This window comes from Chelmon rostratus, chromosome 5 (assembly GCF_017976325.1).
Source record: "Chelmon rostratus isolate fCheRos1 chromosome 5, fCheRos1.pri, whole genome shotgun sequence".
NCBI lineage: Eukaryota > Metazoa > Chordata > Actinopteri > Chaetodontiformes > Chaetodontidae > Chelmon > Chelmon rostratus.
Window position 1 is genome coordinate 1,516,194 of NC_055662.1, and position 25,316 is coordinate 1,541,509.

Sequence of the window (25,316 nt, forward strand, 5' to 3'; positions counted from 1 at the left end):
GGGAGAAAGCATTTGCTTAAGCATGCACGGTTGTTCCAACATGTCCAATGAGAGACCAAATTTCAGCAGTTAATGAAACTCTTAGTACAAAAACAGTTCCTCCTTTTGGGTCACTGAATAGTGAAGAACTGAACCTGAGAAAAATAGCTAGAGTCGCTTGGAGAATAATAATGGTCTATAAGGACAGTCCAAGTACAGATATTTATTACGTGATCAAACCTTTAGTTTTAGATTATTAATAACAATCAGAAACAATAAGCAGCCTGGAAAAGATGCCTCCATCCGCAGGCCTAACACTGCTGCTGTTCTTACTTCTCGTGCGTCTAGGGGGCGCGTGTAGCCAGCCGCCTATCCACACCCCTTAGATCTTCTACCCAATGAACAGAGAGGCACAGCCGTGACGTCTGCAGTCACCTGTGTTGGGGTGATTACGTGTAGCTCGCCAACGAGCAGCTAGCTTGTAAGACCAGACGGTACCCAGCGAGTTCATAGTGGCTGGCACAACGATGACTGTTTGACTGCATACCGAGAAAAGGCGAACGTACAGTCACTGCGCACCCGAAAGAGCCACGGACTGATGTTTTATGGATGTTAATATGGTAAGAGAAAAGCGAGTTCAGAGAACGAGCAAGCTAACTACAGCTAACATCAGCCGGTGGTGGGAACGTTGACGTTAACTCTTATTGTTATGGCTAGAAGAGCTAGCTGGCTAGCTGTCTGTCAAAACATAGCTTGTCCCCTGTAAATGAACATTTCTGATGGGATTAACACCGACAAGATGCAGGAGACAGAGCTTTTACTTCGCAGACATAATTTAATGCGCACATTAGCAAGAAGGTTGCTTTAGGGTTAGTTTGGACACAATGTAGCCCAGCCAACAAATTTAACGTTAACCTAGTTACAAACTCTGCTTTCCAGTACAATCACTTTTGATAAATTGCACAATGACTCCAGAATTAGAGTTTCTGAACTCCATGGTGTCATTTAGACAGCATTTACATGTCTGTCATGCATTTAGAAGGTCGTCATCTTCAGCAAAAAATAATCAGCAAAATATTAGTCTACTGTGGGAATCAGTTTAACTAACACTCGATTTTTTTTCTCAGTGAAATGACCTTTATTTATCAGTGAAAGACTTCCAAATTATATCTGGAAGTTGCCAATGGACAAAATTTGCTAGTGTTTGTCTGTCTGTAATTGATGTGTCAACATTTCCTGCCTGTTGTATGATGATAGTAATGGATGCCAAGAAGAGTGAGTCTTGATCTTGTTGGGCTCACTACAACAGTGTGACTTCTGACATGTGACATATGTTACAGACAAGCAGCGATTATCATCAGAATAATATCTCTTTTCTTTTGTAGTTGTAGCAGAATGGAATTACCAGCACAGACTTGTTCAGAGTGGCACTGCATTAGGACGCTGCTCTGTTTCAGCCCTCAGAACAAGGAGCCGTAAACTCCATGCATCACGTGAAGTTCCCTACTCTCCAGAAACTGCAAATTGCACTCAAAAAGAGACACTGAAAGGGCAGACATGTTTGCCAAGTTGAAGAAGAAGATCGCTGAAGAGGCGGCCACAGCACCTCGGAGTGGTGTTCGTATACCACGCACCATCAGCAAGGAATCCATCACCTCAGTCGGCGCAGATTCAGGGGACGACTTTGTAAGTACTCTGTGAAGTCAACACCAGTCACTAGTTTAAAGCTTGTAAATTCTTATATTACTATGCCACAACTTTGATGCATAATCAACCATTGTTGAGACATTCTATTGTTTTTTTTACTTTCCTTGCAGTAATATTACAGGAATTTCAGTATAAAACAGTCACACCTTTGTGGTTTAAACCACAGTGACAAGTAAGTTGCTTTTCAGTTGTTAATAAAGCAGGAAAAACCTTATCAATAAAAACTGATTCAAAAGTAGTTGAGTAATTAACTGATAGATGTTAATAAAAAAGTGATACTAGTTAGAATTGTTCCTGACTCGAGAAGAAACTAAATTGCTTTGTTTTTGCTGTAGGAGTTTCGTTGCTCTCATAGAGGCCATCAAACTGTTATTAATCTTTTAGCAGGATATCTTCATATTGCAACACTGATCTGAGTGCAGTGTTAAGCGGGTAACTGGAATGTGTTTATTCATGCAGGGAAAAAAAGATGTCATTGTATTAGTTGATTTCCCGGCATAATTGATAGTTACTGATAGAAGTCCTGGTGGAAAAGTTGAATTTTAGAAAGAAAGATAGACAGACCAGTCTGTGCTCTTCTTCTGTAGGGTTGAGATCAGTTAAGGAGCCACTGCTGGCTAGTGCTGTATGTCATGATCTGCCTATATACCCACATATCTTTGCTGTTTGGGGTGGTTTCCTGTGGTTCATTAGGATTATGCTACTGTACCTTAAATTAGCATTATTTACTACTTCTGTGAATTTTAAAGAGGTGCTCCAATGTAGGCTTGCAGGAAACACACTTAAAAAAGAATAACCAAAGTGGATGAGGTGAGGTGGGTGTGATGTCCTGACTCTTAGTCCCTAGAATAGGTCAAGCTCCAGAAAGGCTGGATTATGCATTTCCTTTAAAGCAACTTGATAACATCTTTCATTCGACTGCCAGGTCTCGCTCCAACTCCATGCCCCTGTTTGTGATGCTTGGTTTTCTGTCATAAATTTGTCTCCAACCTGAAGCTGAGATAGCCCTGATGATGTTTTCAGGATGAAGCTTCTCCAGCGCCACGCAAAACAGCAATATAACTGCTTTCACAGGTTGAGAAGAAGTAAACATGAGGGGTAAAATGACATTTGTGTGGAAAATTGGTGGAACGACCCATCAGAATTTTTGAGGGCGTTTCCTCAACAGCTTATATGACAATATACTTACTCATCACACCTGTCAGTGTAACAATTGTTCATGTTTGATTTGGGCTGTCCTAAATTCCAGAGTTTTGTCAGGTAAAACAAACATCTCCATACTTGACTAGCCAGCACACGACACAGAGAGAGGACTCCTGATTCTCGCAGATGGAACAGGAATTTCTGTCAACAGCCGGAGCTGTGACTAGTCAGAGTAATGTGTCTCCTCTGCTAAAGCACTTATACTGTTCTGAACATGGCAGTGAACACAGCAGCCTCAATAACAAATTGACCCATGCCATGTTGGAAAAAAAAACCCCAAAAACTAATTCTCAACTCATGGAATATTTTCAGTACATTCAGAGGTTCTATTTATTTCTTTTTATTTGTTGAGTTCAGCCTCTCACTAGACTCAGCAGTAACTAGAGACTCTGGTTCTTTCTGTTATTTTCCTCCAGTTCCTTCTTTATCCTCTTTGTATGTTCATGACATACATGTACCTTCCAGTCAGCAATCAGCATGGGCGAAGTCAGACTGATTACATTCTAACACCTGACAGTAAAGGTCGGCACCTCCATGACAGGTTGAGATGTGAGAGTGAAGATAAAAATGTACTTTTTAATGGCAGAAGTTTGAAATATAAACTCTGAGCCATCCTCCTGCTGGTAAACGGCTCTGCATCAGATGCGGTGTGGTTCCTGGTATTTATTCCTCCAGAAGCTCCAGCTCTGCCCCCAGCCTCTCCTTCACAGCTCCTGGTTAGGGGGGAGTTGTGGCCCACACACAAATTTGTTTTGGTTAAAAATGTGTACTCCAGTGTGACATCTAGTGGCATCGTATATAGAACCTTTAATAAATTCCATACAGTTTTTACTAGATCTGATTTGTTTTTGGCCTAACAGGCCCTAATGCACTACTGTATTGACTTCTTTTGAAAACAGAAAGAAAGAACATGTTCAGGTGAAAACAATGCAGCCTAAATGTTTGTAGATGTTTTTGTGGCCACCCTGCGAGGCAGCACTGTTATATTTAGGCCAGTTATCTAAATGTTAGAGCTACTCTGGCAGCTTTTGCTGATGCTGATGGCCGTGGTCCAGCTGCATTAGTAATTCCCTCTGTGAAACATCCCAATGTGCCGCATCACTGCCAAATGTGTAGATGTCATCACTATCACATCCCTCCTCCCAGTGATGTCCACAGAAGAATAAAAACAGCAGCTGCATAATGAAATAATACTAAATGAAATCTAGATATAAATTCTAAAAGCAAAATTAAAAAGCAGTAAGAGGACAGCAGCTTACAAACTCAACAAGAAAACTGAAAGCTCTTTTGTCTACAGTTTATCTTTCAGTACTCATGGTGAAAATAGAAGGACGAGAAGTTTGTGACATTTAAATGTCATTAAGTCATTAAATGTCTGAACAGGTCTTTGTACAGACAGTAGTAGGTATTTTTTTTTTTTTGACTTTGTGCATGCGTCGATTGCATTACACTGTTTTCAGTCCAGTTGTAATAGTGGATTTTCTTTTCATAATTTCCCCCACGTCATTCGTCCCTCTGTATTAGTGCTGGAAAGTTTTGAGGTCAGTACAATGATTGGAACCTTGTCTCGCTTAAATAGTCACAAACGAGGCAGTTTTTTGTAGCACTCTACAGCATGTGACACCACTGTAGAATGGGGATGACTTGGTGGGTTTGTCTCCATTATATTGATTGCTGCAGATGATGGTATTGATTGGTGTAGTCAGGATACTGTGTTACTGTCTTAAGACCAGCCAGTGTTACATGAAGCCCTGTTGATACATTTCTCTTTTCACTGCAGAGCACACTCAGAGCTGACTTTATTTGTGTTCTATTCCTGAGTTTTTTATCTTTTTGGTTGTAACTGCTCATTTTACAGTGGGCTCTGCAGCAAACACAGTGATTTTCTTTAGGATTTTGTTGATGTTCCCTTATTGTTTTGAAGAGAAATGTTTTTTGTCGTAGCTTGTAAAGAGAATCCATATCAGTGGTAAAGCTCTCACGGCATCTAACAGGATAGTGCAATCTGTCGCAGGGGAAGCTAGACTCCTGAGGCTGTAGTGCCATCTCAGTTGCACAAGGCTAAATTATTTAGTGAAGTTGCTGAGTAGCAATACAGCCAGCTGACATTGTGTTGCTGTTACAATGAATACTTTAATAGTGTGGGGGCCACAGTTCACCCATCTCACTTGCATGAAACTGGCTGACGTCACTTTTCCTTTCTGCATTAATTTCATATATTTCTATTACTCTTGCAGCTGACTAGTCAAATACCACTGACATTATCACACAGAGGCTTTTGTGGTGCAACAGCAATGTAATGTAATAACAGAACATCCTTCTGTGATCTAAAACATCAAAGATAAACTTCAGGTTTTGGATTATCCAGGGAGTTCCCAACATTTCTGATTAGTCACCAACTCACCAACTTGATGATTTCTGAGTGTGAAAGAAATTTGCTTTAAATTCCTCACTTGAATAAGATGAATATTAAATGCTGCCTTATGCTGTATGTGTGTCTTCAGGCATCTGATGGCAGCAGCTCCAGGGATGACCTGCCTGCCCAGCTCCTCAGAAGGAATGATCAGATCCGGAAGCTAGAGGCCAAGCTATCAGGTAGGACATGTCAGACCAAGGTTAAGCAGCTGGAGTGATTCAGCCTGTAACCCTCAGGAGAAATCAGTATCCAGAATCAGAGAAAGTTAAACCCAAGTGCAGCTCGTTAACGATGTAATAAATTATCTGCTAAGAGCCGACTGCCTTTAAGGCCATTCTTGTGTCCTGTAAAAAAAAAAAATGTCAATTTTACTTTGTCTGCCTCCTGTTTTCTTCTGCAGACCACACTCACACCCACGATAAATCAAAGCACTTTAGGTTATAACTGCCAGACCATGAGAAGATGTAGGTAGGCCTGCCTGCCTGACCGTACAGGACCAACCATCTCAAGCACTCATCAAAACCAACAAAAAAACCCATCTTGATAAACATGAGGCACGTAACAGACATAAGATAAAACACTTGGTTATGAAAATTGAATGCCTCTGGTCTATGAGACTGGCCACATAAATGCAAGTTGTGTGAAGCAATTTACACTTTATCAGCCCTGCTTCTGTCATTGAGCACTTACACGTCTGCTCTTTAATCTTTGTATGACACACCTACAAACACTTCATGAGCCTAACTGCATCACTTCAGTTTGGTTCAATTTAGTTCATTCACGCTGTATTTTTGCCAGACATCCACACTCTACTCTTAAATGAGTCAATTTTTAAGTAAGATGGTGGCATCTTAGTGGAAATGACACACTTGTTAAACATCAATATGCCGTATCAATGCCAAGTTAATTGTGATACTGTCAAGAATACTAATTATTGTTCACTTCCTTAACCATCTTGATTCCCCACAAAGTCTGAAACGTTAAGCTGTTTGCCCTGGATGAACAGTGCTCTCTTCCTCTTTATCATTTAAAGGGAAAGCTGTCCAGACTGAGGGTGTTAGCCAAAGCCAGCAGTTATGCTTCTGTTAATGTTGTTGTGTTAATGTATTAGAATGAATATGATAATTCGTGGCAGTTTAAATGTTTGCTGGGTGTACATTGAATGGGAAAAAGTTTCCCTCCTTTACTTAGTATAATGACTCCTCTTTTCTTTGGGTGGCTTATGTGACTTTGCACCCTCGACAGGTTAAAGGTTGTACATTCTCATGCAGCCTTTTAACCAGCATGGTTTTCTCAGATAAGAAAATCATTAATAGTTTTACCTTCCATTATTTCTCAATCATGTTTTCCCTTTTGCTTTCTCCCTCTCCCTTTATTCACTTTCTCTCCTGCCTCTCTCTTTACCGTCATCTGCCTGTTCCTCCTTCCTGTTTGTATTTTGTGTGTGTGGTTGTGCGTTGGTGCGTGGGTGTGTGTATGTACTGTTGATACCCCATCCCATCACCCTACTTCCCAACACTAGACTACGCTGAGCAGCTACGAATTATGCAGAAGACCAAGGACAAGCTTGAAATTGCATTAGAAAAGCATCAGGATTGTACGTACCTCTACTCTCCTCCAAATTAGCTTCCTTTCTCTCATCTGTCTGTCAGCTGTTATAACCATCACCGAATGTATCATCACTTCCTCTCATGAAGATACTTCTTTATTCCAGATGCTAATATTATGGGCTTTTAAGGTTTGCTTTGGGAGCACTGAATGCTTTTTCCTTTTAATCTAAAAATCCACCCTCAGATGTTTTACACTGGTGTTTGTTCAGCACATTGGTTTCAGAGTTATGTGTGCATTGTCTGTTAGTTTGTTGGTGTACCCATTTTACTTCAGTTTTCCCCACATATCTACTTTAGTTCATGCTTTCTGACATTTCCTACAATACGTGGTAACAGCTCCTAAAAATGCGATTTGAACTTATTTCTTTCAGTTCAACAAATGTGCAGAAGAAACTGTATGATTTAAACATAGCTCACTAGGTACACTAGCTTATGGGCAATATCAGCATGCCATGTTGCATTCTGGTCTTTTGGGCTTTGAGCTATAGAGTGATAGCACAACAGGAAAGTGACACAGCTGCATCCAGTGGACAGAAGGGGATATCAACAGGTTGCCATGCCATAATGTCAGCTGTTTTAATTTGAATGACCCCACATCTCCCCTCTCAGAGCTGACTTTAAAGGTTCAGTTTACCATAAAGAACTACTGATTATTGAGGTGCATTCTCAAATGTTCCGCATTAAGGCTCTAAGAATAGTGAAATCACCAGTTTGTTGTTGGTTCTATCTGGTGCTTTAGTATTTGAGTTGTAATGAACAGGGCAGTTCCAGGAAATGTTGGCTTTGGGGTGGATTTTTTTCTCACTTCACATGCAGATACTGCAGCAAGCTTTTGCTTTGACAAACTGTTTTAGTTCTTGTCAGCTGCCATGCATTGCTTGTCTGTGCTTGTCTTTGCTTCTGGGATGAACACACTTCTTAATCAGATTCTAACTTTTCACAGCTACTAACGGTGCCACTGTCTTTGCTATTGAATATATCTCTTCTTTTTGGTTGCATACAAACCTCTCTGTATGGTTTCCATCTGTCTCTTTCTTTCTCTCTCTCTCATTCTGACTGCCCAGCATCGATAAAGAAACTTCAAGACCAGAATGAGTCTCACCAGGCCAACAGAACAAAAATGGCAGAGGCGATGACTTTAGCACTGGAAAAGAAGGATCAGGTAAGTGCGTCTCTGTTTTACTTATTGTACAGTCCTGATTTGTGGATTGTATAATTATTTCTTTCTATCCTTTACCTGCAGGAATGGATGGAGAAGATGGCTGTTGCGGAAAAGGTGAGTCTTTAAATCTATCTCTGGTGACTCTCAATAATATGCTATTTCATGATCATATTGAATGTCTTAAAATCTGGCTGTTTTTGCCACACCTTACAAAGACGGATCAAGAACTTCAGTGACAGTGCAAGTCTGAAATTGGGTGCTTTCATACCTAACCTGTCGTTCGGTTCAGTTGAACTCTGATGCATTTGCCTGTGTAGTTCAGTTTGCTCGATCTGGTGTCAAAGTTGTCTGTTTAAGTCCAATGTGGACTAAACAATTGGGCTGAGACCCTCAGAAGAGGAGGGCCTCAGAGTGGTTCCAGTCGGACTCTGGTGCAGTTTGGTTGTGGACTGCAAACAAAGCAGACCAGGCACTGGATTTTATGGTAGTGCATATATGATTTCAACACGAGTTCAAAAGGTATGTGGTGATTGTGAACTCAAGGCTATAAGAGATGCACAGCTGATATTTCTGGGTACCAAAGTGAGCATGAGCACAGGATTGCTGGGATCCTCCTACACACACACACACACACACACACAAAAAGTTGGCTTCTTGAAACCTGCACCTCGACCTTTGTGTTGGCATAATACAATTATTGTGTTTGTCCAGGAAAAGGCTTCCCTGTCAGCCCGGATAGAGGAAATGATGGAGCAAAGCTTAGCACTCTTCCAGAAAAGAGATGACCTGGATGAACTGGAGGGCTTTCAGCAGCAGGAGCTTGCTAAAGTTAAGCACATGGTGCGTACATGTGGAGTTGGATGGCTGGATTTGCAGCATTACTTAAAAACAGTGATGCAATTTACCACCCAATTTTTTCATTTTTTGAAACAGTTGAAAATTAGAGGTGAGCTGGAAAGAATTTGCGGTCTTTTAATGAACTACACTTTAGAGCAGCGGTGGGGCACCTCTGGCCTCCTGTCTGTACAGGGCCAGCATGACTGTTTGATCCAGCCCACAAGGCAATTCCAAAATACAAACAAGCAGTTCCTTTTTTTCAGCGATAAAGAAAATAACAGAAAATAGTAGACTTACTTGTTCTTTCAAGGGGTCCCTGAATGCAGCACACAGGGCGGTTGATATCACATCAGGGCATCATAGCACAAACAAAACGATTATTTTTCTTGTTGAAGTAAAAGGCAAGGCAGTGTGTCTAAGTCAGTTTGTGGGGACACACTTGCAGTGATGAAAATAGCTAATCTCATTGCAGCTACTAACATGCTAAACTGGATGAGCTACAGGGGCAAATGTGCTTAGATAAAGTTCACTGTTAAACAGAGTTTTGGGTGCCCAAATTGCAGCTTTCACAAGACCACATTCTGACGGAGGCAATGTTATGCAGGCAAGATTTGTAGTGAGCAAGCTAAAAGCTAAGAAGGTGAAACCTCATTCAGAAGGAGAGTTTGTGGTGGAGAACCTTGTTGTAACTGCAGGCCTGCTCCTCGTGTCAGTTTGTCTGGAATAACTCATACAGATGAAGGAAAGCCTGATGTGGAAACTGTGATAGCAATTGTCTTTATGATTTGGCCTTTATAGTGGACATTACCAAGTACTTCTCAGGCCAGTTTGATACAGTTGCTGCCCCCAAAGGACAATTTAGAAATTGAAATGGCCTTTGATAGGAAAAAGGTTTCCCGCCCCTGCTTTAGAGTAATTGCAGTCTCTAATCCTCAGTGCTGGATAGTTCCTTTGGCACTGGATGTGTTTGAAAGCACTTTGTTGAGGTGTGATTTGATTTCACCTGGGTTCATTGTGGCGCTTTCGTTGTTATTTGATGAAATTATATGTTTGCCATTTGTGTTCAGTTGCTGAAAAAGGAGGAGCAGTTGAGCCAGCGGGAGCGGGAACTCCAGCAGAAGGAGGCTGAAGTTCAGTCAGCAAAGCGAGGGCTGTCTGAGACTCGAGGGAAACTCCAGGCCCTGAAACAGCAGCATGAGGAGAGCTGCAGACTCAATTCTGAGTTTGAAATAGAGCGGTAAGAAGGAATGCCACAGGCAGCAGCATGTGATCGTGTGCTCTTATAAGTCATCGCTGAAAATGCACCGTACTGTAGAATTGATAAGTCTGTGTTTGTTGTTGAGCTGTGATTTTTGTGAGGGAACACCAGCAGACTAAGTGCTTTCTCATTGGATTTGTGCAGAGAAGAACTCCTGCTGCTGAGAGAGGAGGCAGACACAAAGATCAGTGAGCTGGAGGGACAATGTCAAGAGCTGCAGTCAGTCATCCAGCAGGTCTCTGAAGACTTCCAGAAAGTCAGTCCAAACACAAGCTGCACAAGCTACACTCTACTACGAATTCCCCAAACACTATTAATTCCTCCATTATATTTCAAGATAGTTTTGCCTGAATCAAGTGAGTATGTGGAATGTTTGTTTTCAGTCACAGAGTATGGCGTCAACTTTAGAGAGGTCCCTCCAGGAAATACAGACCGAATATGACGCCCTGAAGTTGCAACAACAAAAGGTCAGAGCATGGTTTTCCATCTACACATGTGGTCTAAAAATGCACACATTTTATATAGAGGCTGACCAATTGAGGATTTTGGGGACCAATGCCAATACCGATATTAGGTTTTAAAACACACGCATATATAAATTGAACTCCAGTCAGAAACGCGTTTTTCTTGCTTCGCAAAACATGTCAAGTTATTGTATAATCATCACAAACATTAACTCATGGTTCACTGCTGCATAGTCAAGAAACGAACATGAATTGTATCTCACTAGCTAGATAACAATGTAGCATGACGTCAACTCTCAACACTCAAACCATCATCATCTGCTGAGGTGCAGAATGAATGAAGGAGGTTCTCTGCTGCTTACCTCTCAATCTGCCATGTTACTGACTCTACCGACAGATTTTTACAAACAGATGGGGTAAGCATGAGTGGTTGTCAGGGTGAGGGTTATATTAAAGTAAGATTGAAATGGAAAAATGATGGGGTCATTGTTAACTAAATTTCCAGCAATTTATTTCACAAACTAGTCAGCAGTAAGTGTGAAGTGTGGATTTTCAATTTGTTTGAAATATCTTGTCAGGCAAAGAACTATATCAACAGTCCAGGTTTTAAAATTGACTTCCCTTGACATCATCAGGCTGCTGTAACGGAGGAGGACAAGGAGCGCTTGTTAATGGACCTTCAGAAGAAAGTGGCGTCTCTGGAGAGACGGCTCCAGGGAAACCTGAGCCAGGACGAGCATCTACAGGAGCTTCTCCTGGAGGTGAAGAACGTGTAGAGTAGGGCTTAGTTTAGGCCAGTGTTGGCTGGAACCTGCTACTTTATTTGGTGTGGCAGACATTGAAAAAAATCTTTGTACAAAATGTGTAATTTGGAAAACATTCAGCACGGCTTTCCATTCAGTCATATATATCTTTATAATTGTATTTACATGCCAAATTGAAAACCTTTAGTCATTTATAGAGCTGACACCAAGTATTCATTCATCATTCACTAAAATAGATAAAATGCATTATGCATGTTATGTGCAATAGAAATGACTGGACCTTTTTGCTGCAGTGTTTCCAAACATTCCTGATGTAGACAAACATTCAACATCAGATGGTATTCTTACCATCATTAGATTTTAACATTGTCTGTTTTTGGTCTGTATATTTAAAGTATTGTCGGTCTTTTTATGGAAGCTTTCAAAGCTTTTTTCATCTGATCAGTTTGTGATCTTTGTACACGTGTTGTGTTGCTGCTTTTTCAGAAGTCCAGCCTGGAGCAAAGTCTTGAAGAGACCAGAGCAGAGTTGCTGACGGTTCGGACAAACCATGCCGATACTGTCAGCTCTCTGGAGGCTCAGGTAGAAATGAGAAATTCATTAGAAATGGGAAAAGAACTTCTGTAACTTATGAAGGATGATATCTTCTGAGATATTTACTCACTGTGCTAAATTGGTCATTGTGCAGATGTAAGTCACCAAACAACAGCTAATGCTGTGAATATAACAAGTGCTGCTTTTTTATTCCTCTTTCCATTAGCATGACTTTTCAAATTTGGTCATTTTATTTTTTGTTTTTCTCATTCATACTTAGAACAGGCTAAATTGTGAGAAAAACCAGTCTTAGTGAGGGTTAAATCAGTGTCACAGAAGCCTCCAGCTGTGTATCTCCCATCTGACCTCAGGTATCCAGAATGAGCTGCAGCATTACTGAGCTACAGACCCTTCTCCGACACAAAGATGACTCCTCCAGAGCCTACAGAGAGAGAACAGACACACAAGTAAGCAAGCAGACAAAGTGTGGCAAGAATAGTCTTCAGTTATTATGGCTGCTGAGTCAGGTATTAATTCCCAGTGAGCAAACCCTTTTCACACTAGTCATGTGACTTATTTGATTTCAAAGTTCTCCAAGCGTCATATTTGAGATTTTAATTGCTGTAGATAATTATCAACTAAAGTACCTTTTGAAGCATTGCTCATTAACAAATTCACATGGATATGGAGATCAAGGAAACATACAGTAATGACTAACAACAGTGAAAAATAAGGCAATGGCTACTTTAACATGTCAGGTTTCTCACCTTAATCATGAATAAATGGATTTCTGCTGAGTTAATGATCATGTTGCTCGCTGTGTGGAAGCCTGGTCCCTATCGATCATTCTAGTATTTACTGTTTCAGATTGCTAATCTGGAGCAGCAGGTCCTAGACAGCAGTGAGAGACTGAAGAGTGCAGAGCTGCAGATCACAGAGAAACAGCAGCACATGGATAAACTGGTGAGTGCTACAGCAGTCAAGAGCCCAAAATTGGTCTTTTTTGAGACAGAAATAGGCTTGATATTTCCCAAAGTGGCTGTTAGAGTAGACAGACTGGACTGAACCTATAGACCTGTGGTTGAAGTCTGCTTTCTGAGCTCATGTGACATATAATTCCCAGCCAACAGGGAAAAAACAGCCAAACCACCAATATAAGAATACAAGTGAGAGCTATGAATGCCAGGTTTAAGCACTTTCCTCTATTAATTAATTTAATTCAATTCAGTATTATTGATATAGTGCCAAATTACAGCTGAAGTTGTCTTAGGACACTTTCTTTATATAGCAGGTGAACTATTGGCCTGTTATCAATTAATGTTTAATTTTTAAGAATTGGTTAGATATTAAATGCATATTTTCATTTACAAAATGACACAAGTAAATTATTTGGATTAAAATGTAAATAAAAGTCAAAAATGCCAGAAATTTTCTAAGGAGACACTGTCTTACACAATGAATGTTATATTTATAAGTCTATATCACTGTAAACACACTCCTTAAAAACACGGAAGATCCATAATTATACTGGAAATGTAACTAGAAAATGAAGGAAGTCAGTGCTCAATACAAAACCCACTGATCAGTCCTGATCTCAACTAAAAACTCTTCAGGATCCCAAGAAGCAAACAAAAATATTCAGTATAGGACTTAGTACAACAGTTGGCCAATGAAAGTAAAGTTAAGTGACACCTCTTGCAACTAATCAGACAGCTTCATGGTGGGTCGACAGGATGGAGGATGGAGGTGGAGAGTGATCTGATTAATAGAACAGGTGAACTATAAATTACAGACTTTTTGGTCCAGTTTGTCAAACTAATCAAGGATCATTCTCGCCACAGATTGTACTTCTTCCACTTGTGAGTAATGGTAGATGTGCACATTTTGTGCAACATCACAATAGAATTCTGTTGTCAGTAAAGACAGCTAGTTTCAGTTATGGTTCAAGTCTGGGAAGTAAAATGTTCAAAGCAAAACTCAAGTTTTCCTTTTTCTTCAGTTGCGAATGTGCTGTCACAATCTACATAGTAATTAGTACAATGAGCTGTTGATCCACAGCCTGTAGCTGTCCTATTTCAGGGAAAATATTGATTTCTTAATCTGCTTAAAAACAAGTTTAATAAGGTTTTTTGTATATACATACAGACGTTGAACTTTGCATATGTATGTGTGTTTTGTTCAGCAAGGAGAGTGGAATGCAGAGAAGGCATTTCTGGATCAGCAGGTATGTTTGTTGGAGCAGCAAAACCAGGAGAAAGCCAGTCGACTGGAGGAAAGCTTCACCTCTCTACAGACAGACAGACAGATGCTGCAGGACAGGGTGGTACGTTCTGCTCCTATTTCCAACTTTTCATTTTTCAAAGATTTATTTGTAGTCATGCTGTTACACTGAGAGACGTGGGTTAATGGAGCAGTCATTGATATTAATGTATTTATTGCAGTGAAGAGAGAGCACTTTTTTCTCCACAGTATGTTGACTAGTACTTTCCTTTCTTGTGTACAAGGCTGATCTGGACAAGCAGATGAGCGAAGCAAACTCCACTCTGAGGCAGCAGACAGAGGAGCTGGAACAGTGCAGGGTAAGAACATCTACAACACACTCGTTTTTTTGAAATGCACAGATTCATATTTGACTGACTTTTTAAAGCTGAGAACTCATATTCTCTGCTATATTCACTTTGTAAGTATAGTTGTGTCAATATTTGTGTTTTTAAATACAAAAATGAATTTGAAAAATACATTTATTCCAACTATTCTTTACTACAGTCTGTAAATGTATGGAGAAATAACAAGTCTGTGCTCAGGCACTAAGCACATGACCTCACATATTTTATCTGGTTGTAGTTTTCACATACTGTGACAGAGCTTCAGTGACAGCCATACTGCTATATGCATACTGTACAGATCTACTAGAAATATAGGGTTCTATTTGTAGTCCTCACTCTTGTCCTCTTGTCTCTTCGATGTGTTCCCTCAGGCGGAGCTGGACAACCGGCAGACAGTGAGCACGGAAATCGCCAAAGCTCTAGAAGAAACCAGACAACAGAAGGAGGAGCTGCAGTCACAGGTCATCATGCAATATTCACCATAATAGAAATGCAACAGCTAACATGTGCCCCCCCACAAATGATGCAGTACAAACACACGTATTCATTTGTAGGAAAGGAGGAACAGAAGAGCTGTTGCTCGGTGTCATTCTGTGTGGGAATGTGGAACTTGTGCTGTGTAGTGAAAAGCCTTTGCTTGTTGTCAGGTTGGAGAGCTGACCTCATCTCTACAGAGCTCACAGCAGGAACTGTCCACAGTCACTGAGAAGCTAGCACTGAGAGAGGAAGACATCAAAACACTTCAGAATGGTACATACACACACAAATACATGACTGTATCTGTCTTTATGTGTTTCTTCTTTGTGTAACAATAGCTGTTCATGTGTTAAAATAGTGGACTCTAGGGTTAGACTAAATATCAGCACACCATTTTATACAAATGAGCTGTGGTCCATACAGCGTGATTCACCACTGGAAGAAGGGGTGTGATTCCATTTAATTATATGTTAAGGTTATGTAAGATTTGAGTGTCGTTGAGGCTTTTCCATCCTGACGAGACTAAAAATATTGGTGACACTGTGAATACCACACAGCTTGTATCTTTGATGTTAAAATAGTGGTACTGGCATTTGAAAATCCACATTGGTCAAACCGTCATACAGGGAATAGCCAGAATGATGCAAAACACCTCTTAGAAATGCAATCACAAACACTACAATGATGAGAAGGTTATAGTAGGTTGTCTGTCACTCTGCAGAATTTGTCAAAATGAAAGATGTCTTATATTTATTAAATTTTTTTTTTTTTGCGAATGTTGCAACTTTTCCAGAAAGAGGCTGGTTTTGTCCTTCCCCACTGCACAATTATCGGCACGAAAATAATCAAGTGTGTGCATGCATGTGTGTTGCAGAGGTGCAGCAGCGGCAGGCAACGCTGGTCCAGCTGCAGGAGGAGGTGGAGCAGCAGAGAGCCCAGCTGGAGCAGCTGGCACTGGACAAAGACTCCCAGCTGATCAGCCTGAGGGAGGAGCTGCTCAGCCAGACACAGCAGCTAGATAGCTGCCAGGCACGGGTCAGAAAATCAGAAGTGCCTTCAAAAATGCAATGCGGTTGTTCAGTATTTTCAGTCAAACCAAAGTTTCAACGCTAACCAGAAGTCAGCAAGTCAAAGATCTTTCATCTCTAGCTCATCACATATAAAACAGCAACCAGGGGAGACATTATTCAATATTTGGAGCTCAAGCCTATGACCAGAGTTTAATAATGATAAAATAAATTTTCACATCATGTATATTTTCATTTGTCTTGGGTGTTTTACTGCCAATGGTTTGCACAACTTTGGAACTGTAATTGTTTTTTCTATATTTATTCTCTTTGTGTGTGCCACCATCGGTTTGGTCTAATTTTGTTTATATTCTCCTCATCTCATATTTTACAAACTATTTTCTGCTACAGCTTCTCTAAACGGGTTTCTCCTGCCACTAATCAGACATGAATTAATGGTCAGTGTGGTTTGATGTGCCAACCAGATTTCATACCTGGAGGTGGAGGTGGAAACGTTGACTGAGCAGCTTCACAGCCCTGAAGTGTGTGAGGAGGATCAGAATGGCAGTGTGACAGTGGACGATCTGGATCACATTCAGAAGGTCAACAGAGAGCTGGAGCAGCAGCTCAGTGACAAGAACAGGGTCAGCCACCTCTATACTCACATTCTGCTGTTCCTCCAGCTTTGATGAAATATCAATATCAGCTCCAAGCAGATACACATGTCACCATTCATAAAACACTTTGACGTCGTTTTTCCAGACTATCAAGCAGCTGCAACAGAGACTGGCAGAACTGAAGAGGACGCTACAGAAGGAACTGGTGAGACACAGTGAATCTTGTTCAACAACACATCTGGAAACTAAACTTGACCCTGTTTTTAGAACTGGGCAAAAACAAAATGAAGTCATGTGATCTGAATGTATATTCATCATGTGTGCTTTCAGCAGTGGAGCTCCTCAGTGGTGACTGAGAGCACAGTTGTCAGCTCAGCTGTGATTCACAGTATGATACTTTATGATTAAAACCTTGCTAAACACAGTGAAAGCCACAGAAACATCAGAATCTGATAATTCAGTTGTAAGTAATAGACTGCTGAGCTGTTACCCTTATATAACCTGCTTGTACAGGTGTGTTTGTACTGAAATGTACTTCTCAGCCTGGAGTAACAGACTGACAGTACTACTGAACTGACAACAGTCATCAGGCTGAACATCAGGCTGCACCGATGCTGAGGCGTTCATTTACTGATATACTCCTGAAGTACCCTGTTACATTGATGCATTCATTTACTGGTGTGTCTTTTTATGGTGATGTGACCAGCTACATAGTCAGTTCTTACTAGGTCCAGCGATACCAGCAGAAGTAATTGCAACAGAAATACAACCTAAAAATTGCACATGACTCATGGGCATGAACAATTCCATCATTTCTAGTTCCCCTTGTATGGGCACAACATGTAAGAAACACCTTTCAGTGTGTGAGTCCAGAGGAAATAGATTTAGATGAATATTGTGTTTCCTTCTTTGTGTTCTGCAGAAGCTCAAGCCTGAGCCAGAAGCTGAAGGGAAGGAGAAGTTGCCAGAAAGTCGTGTAGAAAAACAAGAGAGGGTTAGTCCAGACCCGCCGCCAGCATCCACCCCGAGCCCCCCCACTTCCAACACCACGGTGACCAATACCTCAGACCTCAACGACTCAAGAGAAATCAACTTTGAGTATCTCAAACATGTCGTCCTCAAGTTTATGTCATCCAGAGATGCTGAGGTAAGTCCTCTGTGCTTGTTTTTAAAATCCCTTCAATTCAGCATCTGAGTAGGCTAGAAGAAGTGCAGGACCGTAGGTCTGCCTGGTATGTGTCAACTAAATGACCTCCCTCGGCTCTGTTACAAACCCAGCCTGAACCTGTGTGTCTCGGTCTGTCAGGCATACCAGCTAATACGAGCTGTGTCTGTGCTGCTGAACTTCACTCGTGAGGAAGAGGACATGTTGAAACAAACTCTGGAGTACAAGGTGGGTGTTTCAGGAACAGCGACTATATTCAGTGTTCAGCTTCAAGCTCTTTATTGCAAACCTGACCACTGCGTTAGACATCCTGTATGAGTTAGAGGAAACTTAAAAGGCTACTAAAGCTCTGTTTCTTGAATACATGAGGTAATATAATTTGCACTGAGTCAAGGGTGTTACTGTGATGAGGATGGAAAAGTCTCAAACATCTACACCATCACGGGGCACTAAACCTGGGATCAGGGGTTCAAGCATAGACCCCGAAAAGAATCGGGTGGTCAAGATCAGCATATTTTCAGCATGCTTTATTACTATTGCTCATAATGGGCCTCAGGTAAGAACAGCTTTTTCAAACTGATTCATTCTTAAGTGGAACGTAGAAGGATTTAGAGAGAACTTGTTACAGTCACTAATTTTCTTGTTTTTGGAATTTTCTCTTGGGTGCAAATGAAATTCTCAAGCGGTCCAGGTCTGTTGTACGAGTCATGCACAGATATTCTGCCTTTCTCTCACAGGAGACATACACTTTTCTTTAGCAAGACTATTCTCAGACTATTCTCTCTTTATTTGTATCGTGGAAGGGCTCTATGATGACAGGATGTTGGTGTTGGTATCAAGTGTTCTGGGTCCTGCTTTGTGACCATTGGCACGTGTTTTAGAAGCGAGTGTCTCTTTGAAATTACCTGTGTGTGTGTGTGTGTGTGTGTGTGTGTGTAATTAGAATGTATCCTTGTGTTCTAGATGTCCTGGTTTGGATCCAAGCCTTCTCCAAAGGGGATCATCCGGCCTTCAGTCTCAGGCACTTCAACTCACTGGAGCTAATGAGCAGCAGAAAGGACTAAAGGACCACGTCTTTGGAAAAACACGTTTCTCTGTGGTCCCCAGCATTGAGCAGGACTCTAGCTTTAAACTTTGAACAGCCTCCCACAGTTTTCTGTGCTCTGTGTGGGGAGGACTGCTGTTTTCCGCTCTGTGGGGACGGAGAAGGGCTGCACAGTATGTTTGCGGGATTAAGGCCTATTCTTAATCAGTTGTTGATTTTAAAATTATATTGTGTTCTTTTGAATGGGCAGGCGGACTTCTGACTAAATGTTATAGAGGGTAAACTGACAGACACATCATTCACACTGGACTTTTACGTGTCTCATTTCTCTTCCCTGACATATGATTCAGATTCTAATGAAGGTGAGATAGCATGCAAGAAAATGAGAGACAACATTAGAAAACAATCACAGACTGACTTGTTATTTTAGAACTGCCTCATTCTGCCCAGATTCAAACTCCAAGCCACGTGTTTTAGTTGGAATAAAAATCAGTGACTTGTTGTGGCTGTCTTCACTGGACTAACTAACTGTTCATCTTTAAGGGGCTTCTTAATGCAAACTTGTCATTTATTGACCTGTGCAGGATATCCATGATACCTAACATTCATGATCCCATTGAAAGATATGTTTGTGTCTGCCATGTTGTCCAGTGAAGGTAATCCAGGCTGGCACTCCCAATTTCCAGAATTTTCTTGAGAAATGAGAATGCTGAAATTTTACTGTTTGTGACTGACGGTTAATAGTTACTCATGATTAACTGTGTCGAAATTGAAATGATAAAAAGTGAGTAGAGTGTGCATCTTAACAAAACTTTATTTTTCTCATTTCTCTTTAGAATATATATTCATCATATTTCTTCACACTATATCATTAAAATCACCATTATGAGATGGTCTGAGCTAGAGCCTGAGGCCTATACCAGTATTACAGTGTAGTAAATACAGAGTAAAAGATTTTATAACAATATGTTATAGAATTGTAATTTCATTATTTTTTTTTACATATACACATGAACAATCCCTTCAATTTGGTTAAGAAATAATTGGGACCAAGATACCTACTGAGAGCAACATATAGGAGCGTAAACATCAGCTTGTCAGTGCTCTCTGGTGGACGAACTTTGTAATGGTGACACTGTTCTTTTTTTTTTTTTTTTTTTTAAATCCTGAAATCATTCAACATTTCTGTCCTTTCTTGTTACCCACCAGCAGACATAAACAAACAGGCTGATATTGGCCGGGCTGTAGTTCTACAAGTCATTTAAATGGGTATCAAAACCTACGACTACTACTTGGCCATGACTGTTATTATTACTATGAGCTGAGCCTCCCAGCAGACCATCCTTCTGCTGTCACCTGGATTGGCAGACCCTAATCTAACCATGGCCCTGCACTAAACCACCTATAAGAGAAAACTTGAAGTGCTTGTTGTGGGATCATGTATGGAATATGTATCTTGGAAGTACTTGCCATGGAGGCTCAGGTCAGGGTAAAAAAAAAAAAAAAGAAAAGTCTTTTCAACTGCTGCAACTGGAGGAACAACATGTCTGCCACAGCAGATACAGTCCACACACAGACTCTTTGAGGTCCTTTAATGTCAATATGAATCATGTAAAGTGCAGTTGTCCATTTGGATGATAATGTGATGAAAGAAGTGAATGCTATGTCGAAGACGACTGGGGAACATGCTCTACCTTTACCTGCCTTTGCTAATGTAAATGAAAGTACATTCCACATGTCTATTTATATATAGAATATGTACACACTGTATGCAATGAGAACTTTATAAATCAGTTGATGTAAATGGTTTGATGTGACCAGTTTGTAGTATTTATCATCATCATCAACCACTACTGATATCTGTCTCTGCCTTGGCTTGTCACTTGTCCTACTGCCCATCACTATCCTTCTTCCCTCAGTGTAATGTTCATCACAACATACATGATGAGGTTTATTTTTCCATCAGTGGCAAGCCCAGGGAATATGCATGCCTGCTGTTAAAATGCATTGTTGAATCCCTGAAGCAAACTGGTCAGTCTTTTACAATGATCTTCATTTCTGAAGGCCAGGGGATTCTGCATTTGTATTCATTCCAGTAAAATGCATACAATATGAAGCTGAAATACATTTGGGTGCTATCTGCATCAGATGATCAGTCACAGTAAAGAAAACAGTCATTTTAAGTCAAGTTGTTGTTTTTCTGGTGTTTGACGTTGTATTGCTGAGTACATTTTTTGTATATGTGGATGCAGGAGTACGTCTGATCGCAGAACTGTCATCTTGTGGTACCAATGACAGGCAGCAAAGTGATGTCTTCACCCACACTCTGCTGAGTAATACTGTATGTCTCCATGAGAATCAAAAGAAACATTGAATGCACTTTTTAAACCCTGGAACACAACTGTTCAATCACTACGGCTTTCCTGTCTTTTGCTTTTTATAATTTAGCAATAGATGCCCATACGAATGTTTCCTTTTCCCACATTTATTAATAATAAATCTGAAATGATATGCTCTCTGGCTCCAAATCCTGCACAATTTGGTATACGTTTGCATATGTTATGTTATACTTTAAAACATGTCTCATTTTATTTATTATTCATATCCCCATCAATACATTTGTCCTTAATATGGTATCAGAATATTTCAATTTTGTGTCTGTTGCTGATATGTGGAATAGCCTATTTTTTCAGTTCAGTTTTTCAAAACAATTGCAAAATGTAGTGATACACTACACATACATATATTCCTTATTTGTAATGTATATCCTATTTTCTTTTAAATTACCATAACGAACCTCTTAATTTCCTCAGGGATTAAAGAGGGACTATAAAATGTTATCATTTGATTTTTGCGTTGTTTCTGCTTTTCACTCGCTCTGCCCATCAGTGGCGCTGTTTGCATGTCGTCAAAGTGAAACCTAAATCGACGAAGAAGAAATTCTCCGGAAGCTACTTTTTTCTGAGCACGCGGTGTGTCCGGCCTTTCCAACAGGGCAGTGAGAGGGAACATGGTGAGGATCCGATTCTCGTCTTAACAATTGTGTTTTTCTTATATTTATCTCGACTAAACCCAATCAAATGTGTGTTTTATGTACACATAAGCTTCTCATGTAGTTGTTAATGCATGTGCTTACGACCAGGCTGCTACCGGAATAGAATAAAATGTTATATTATGGAGCCGTAGTACCGACCGACGCCGTTAAACTGAGTTGCTAGCCGTAAGCTAATGAGAATATGGCAGGTTATAGATAGCCTGCTAGCTAAAATGAATTGTTGCATTGTGCTGATAGATATTGTACAGCTATTGTGGCTTCGTAAATGGAGGTAGGAGATACCTTGAATTGACGTTAGCTGTGATGTGTCAACGGATGGTTCTTATGAATGGATGTTTTAAAGTGATAATGCTTTCGGTCTGCTAACCTCAACAAGCTGTGTTAGCTTGGCTGACTCGTGTTGGAAAAAGAGCTCTCTCGAACTGAGGATACGTGCGCGGATCCCGTTTGAGATTACGTGTTTGGTGCTAATGTGATGCTGTCACTTACAAATACTTGTCTTTTGTCATGGCCCAGGCCAAAATCAAGGCAAGAGATCTGCGGGGTAAGAAGAAGGAGGAGCTGCTGAAGCAGCTGGACGATCTGAAGAATGAACTGTCCCAGCTCCGTGTGGCAAAAGTTACCGGTGGAGCTGCTTCCAAACTCTCCAAGATGTACGTACAATACGCAAATAATTTAACACTTGGCGCCCACTTTTCTGCTAGGGGACAATGCAGGCCCAGATTTCACATGACTGTCACTGGCTGGAATGTCACGGCACGTACAGGTGTTGCTTTTGGTGTCTGTGCAGCGCACCACAGTCTGGATCATCTGAATCTGGACTAATTCATTTGCTGTCTACTGATGGTATGCCTGCCCAGCTCTGATCAAAATACACTTAAAATACGGTTGGCTCTGTGATTTAACATGGTTTGTGTACGCTACTTTTTTAGGCTAATTCACCAGTAAACTGAAATCTGTGTTGCAAAAAACAGGGTCTGATTTTGCTGTTTGTTCCTTGCAGCCGTGTTGTCCGCAAATCCATCGCCAGAGTCCTGACTGTAATCAACCAGACACAGAAGGAGAACCTGAGGAAGTTCTACAAGGTAAGAGCAACCCGGGACTTAACTTACTAAGATGTCTTCACTGAGAACACAGACATGCCTTCTTGAGACTTACGCTGTTCCTCTTGGGTTCTCTCGTCAAAGATGATATTTATTGAGCTGATGTTTGCTGATGCATTCACAAATGCTTACCAAAAGACTGAGACTTGAGATTACCTGAGCGAGCCTCATCATCTGTGACTTTGTTTATATGGACTGCAGTAATTCTAAATAAGACACTTTGAATTGGCTGTTCAGAGGTTGATAACTAAACAGTTTTAGTAGCGTTTCCATTACCACAATGTAGACAAAAGGCCCAGTTAATAAGACAACTGTAGTGGCTCCTTTGAAATGATGTAGCATACTTTTCCCTACATCATCAAACGCAGCTGTCACGATACCAACCTTTTGTTCTTAAATATAATTAAATAACTTTGTATAATTTTCGTAGTTTTTCCACAGTTTGAAAATGTTCTTAGCACACGAGCAGATTAAGATGGGAGACAGGAAATGTAACCAGTACTACTGATTGTGGCACTTGATGAAACAAAATGGAAGAGTAAAAGGATGACAGTGAAAATCCAGGGGAATGTGTCTCGTTGCAATTACGAGACTCCAGTTGGTGTAAATGTAGTAAACATGTCAGTAATATTCTCTTTTAATGCATTGCATGTCATGTGTCCCTGAGCTGGCCACCTCTAATGCAGTTTTTTTTCTTTCTGTCTTTCTTTCTCTCAGCATTAAATGTAGTGACTGCAGATTATTGAAATACCGTTAGTGACATGTAAAACATGACAACATGCTCACTACTTTAGACTAACAAAATTCACGAAAGTACTCCATGATTTAAAATTTTTAAATGATCAAATATAATATACTTAAGCCAAGTGTCAAACCCTCTAGCTCTTAACAGCTGCAGATGAACCTTTTCTTGTCTGTAACTTGTCAGTTATCATTCTGATGGTAGTTGTTTCAACTTGATTGAAAGTTAATTGAATTTCTTTCAGGGTAAGAAGTACAAGCCCCTGGATCTGAGACCTAAGAAGACCAGAGCTCTGCGTCGCAGGCTTAACAAGCATGAAGAAAGTCTGCGGACCAAGAAGCAGCAGAGGAAAGATCTCCTCTACTCCATCCGCAAATTTGCAGTCAAAGCTTAGAGGCTTTTTCTATTGACAAAATAAAATCTTTAAAAGACCAGAATCATCTTTTGTGTAGTATTTTCTACACAAATATCATCATGCTTGCACTTTGGTCACAGTTGAACCAGTCAATTCATTTCCATTGTAGCAAATAAAATCAATAAAAACTGCTCTCCTTTTCATTAGGCTGTCTCCAGATCAACAGCTTTGACCTGGCCTTAACAATTAGTTGTGACATCTTCGAAACCTTTCAACAAAGAAACGTTGGTGACCTCTGTGATTGCAGGTTTTGTCTTAGACATGCTCAGTGGGGCAGTTTGACTGGTTTGTAAATTACTATTAGTTTAGGGTATATATGTGGGTCCAGTTTATATATTTTACCTCTTCGATGTTAGTGATGCCTGTTTTCCTGATGATCAAACTAGAAGGGAGGAGGAGCAGTTTAAGCTGCTGTGGTTTCATTGTGGTGGTTCATTATCAATGAGGTCACATGGTTTTATTCTTGCAGCCAACATTTGTCTTGACTAGTGTAGTATTGTGAAACGAGCTACATTTTTTTTTTCCATCATTGTAACTAATGATCTGCAAGTAACCTTCAACAGCTTGTGTGGCTGTCCCAAGTTAAAGTGAATGGATGCTGTTTAACCAGCCCACCACAGGAGGGCAGATCACTTCCGCATTAAGTCCAAACCTGTCAATACATTCAGTAACACTGACGTTGTTCTCTACTTCCTGTGTGGCAGTGGGCCTGTCATCATAGAGCCTCGCACCTTTTATCATAATCATATCATCTTGATGTTTGTGGATAACATACAAGTGTGATTTAATACACATTGGTATAAATAGTACAATTTTATTATTTTCCTAATGGAGAGTCAGAATCCAGAGCAAAGTGAGTGAGGATGAATATAATGAGTGAAAAGCTAAGTTTTTAAAGAGATATTTCAATGAATTTCAAGTATCAAAACTAGCGACGGCTGCTGTTTCAGCACTGTTTGTCATTTCCAGAACCTGGTCAAGCATTTAGGTATCATTATTACAGAAGATTAGAGGAGTGAAGGCAATGAACTTACAGGATCAGTCCACCCACATCATTGTTTTCCACTCTGCCCCACGGGTACCAAGTCATGCAGATCGTTTTGGTTTTATTGGTCCAGGTTATTACATGTCTGCCTCTGTCCCAGTGCAA

The 25,316-nt window shown here is 40.5% G+C and overlaps 2 protein-coding genes across 4 annotated transcripts; both read left to right on the forward strand.

Moving 5' to 3' along the window:
- The first annotated feature begins 461 nt into the window (after nt 1-461).
- On the forward strand, nt 462-21,362 carry golga1 (golgin A1). Of its 3 annotated transcripts, none has more exons than XM_041937981.1 (24): nt 462-599; nt 1,365-1,665; nt 5,394-5,484; nt 6,828-6,902; nt 7,980-8,077; nt 8,159-8,191; nt 8,789-8,917; nt 9,982-10,151; nt 10,317-10,428; nt 10,556-10,639; nt 11,272-11,397; nt 11,887-11,982; nt 12,306-12,401; nt 12,802-12,897; nt 14,117-14,257; nt 14,439-14,513; nt 14,912-15,001; nt 15,188-15,290; nt 15,892-16,052; nt 16,510-16,668; nt 16,787-16,846; nt 17,564-17,788; nt 17,948-18,034; nt 18,750-21,362. In XM_041937981.1, the coding sequence occupies exons 2-24, from the start codon at nt 1,537-1,539 to the stop codon at nt 18,942-18,944; spliced, it is 2,631 nt and encodes an 876-aa protein (XP_041793915.1). In that variant the 5' UTR covers nt 462-599; nt 1,365-1,536; the 3' UTR covers nt 18,945-21,362. The 3 variants fall into 3 exon arrangements, with proteins under 3 accessions (XP_041793915.1, XP_041793916.1, XP_041793917.1); XM_041937982.1 differs by having other exon boundaries at nt 18,770-21,362; XM_041937983.1 differs by lacking the exon at nt 8,789-8,917.
- Nucleotides 21,363-21,822: 460 nt separating this feature from the next.
- Nucleotides 21,823-24,183, forward strand: rpl35 (ribosomal protein L35). The gene is made up of 4 exons (XM_041937426.1): nt 21,823-21,864; nt 22,423-22,559; nt 22,910-22,991; nt 23,996-24,183. Exons 1-4 carry the CDS (start codon nt 21,862-21,864, stop codon nt 24,143-24,145), a joined length of 372 nt encoding a protein of 123 aa, XP_041793360.1. The 5' UTR covers nt 21,823-21,861; the 3' UTR covers nt 24,146-24,183.
- The last annotated feature ends 1,133 nt before the right edge of the window (nt 24,184-25,316 follow it).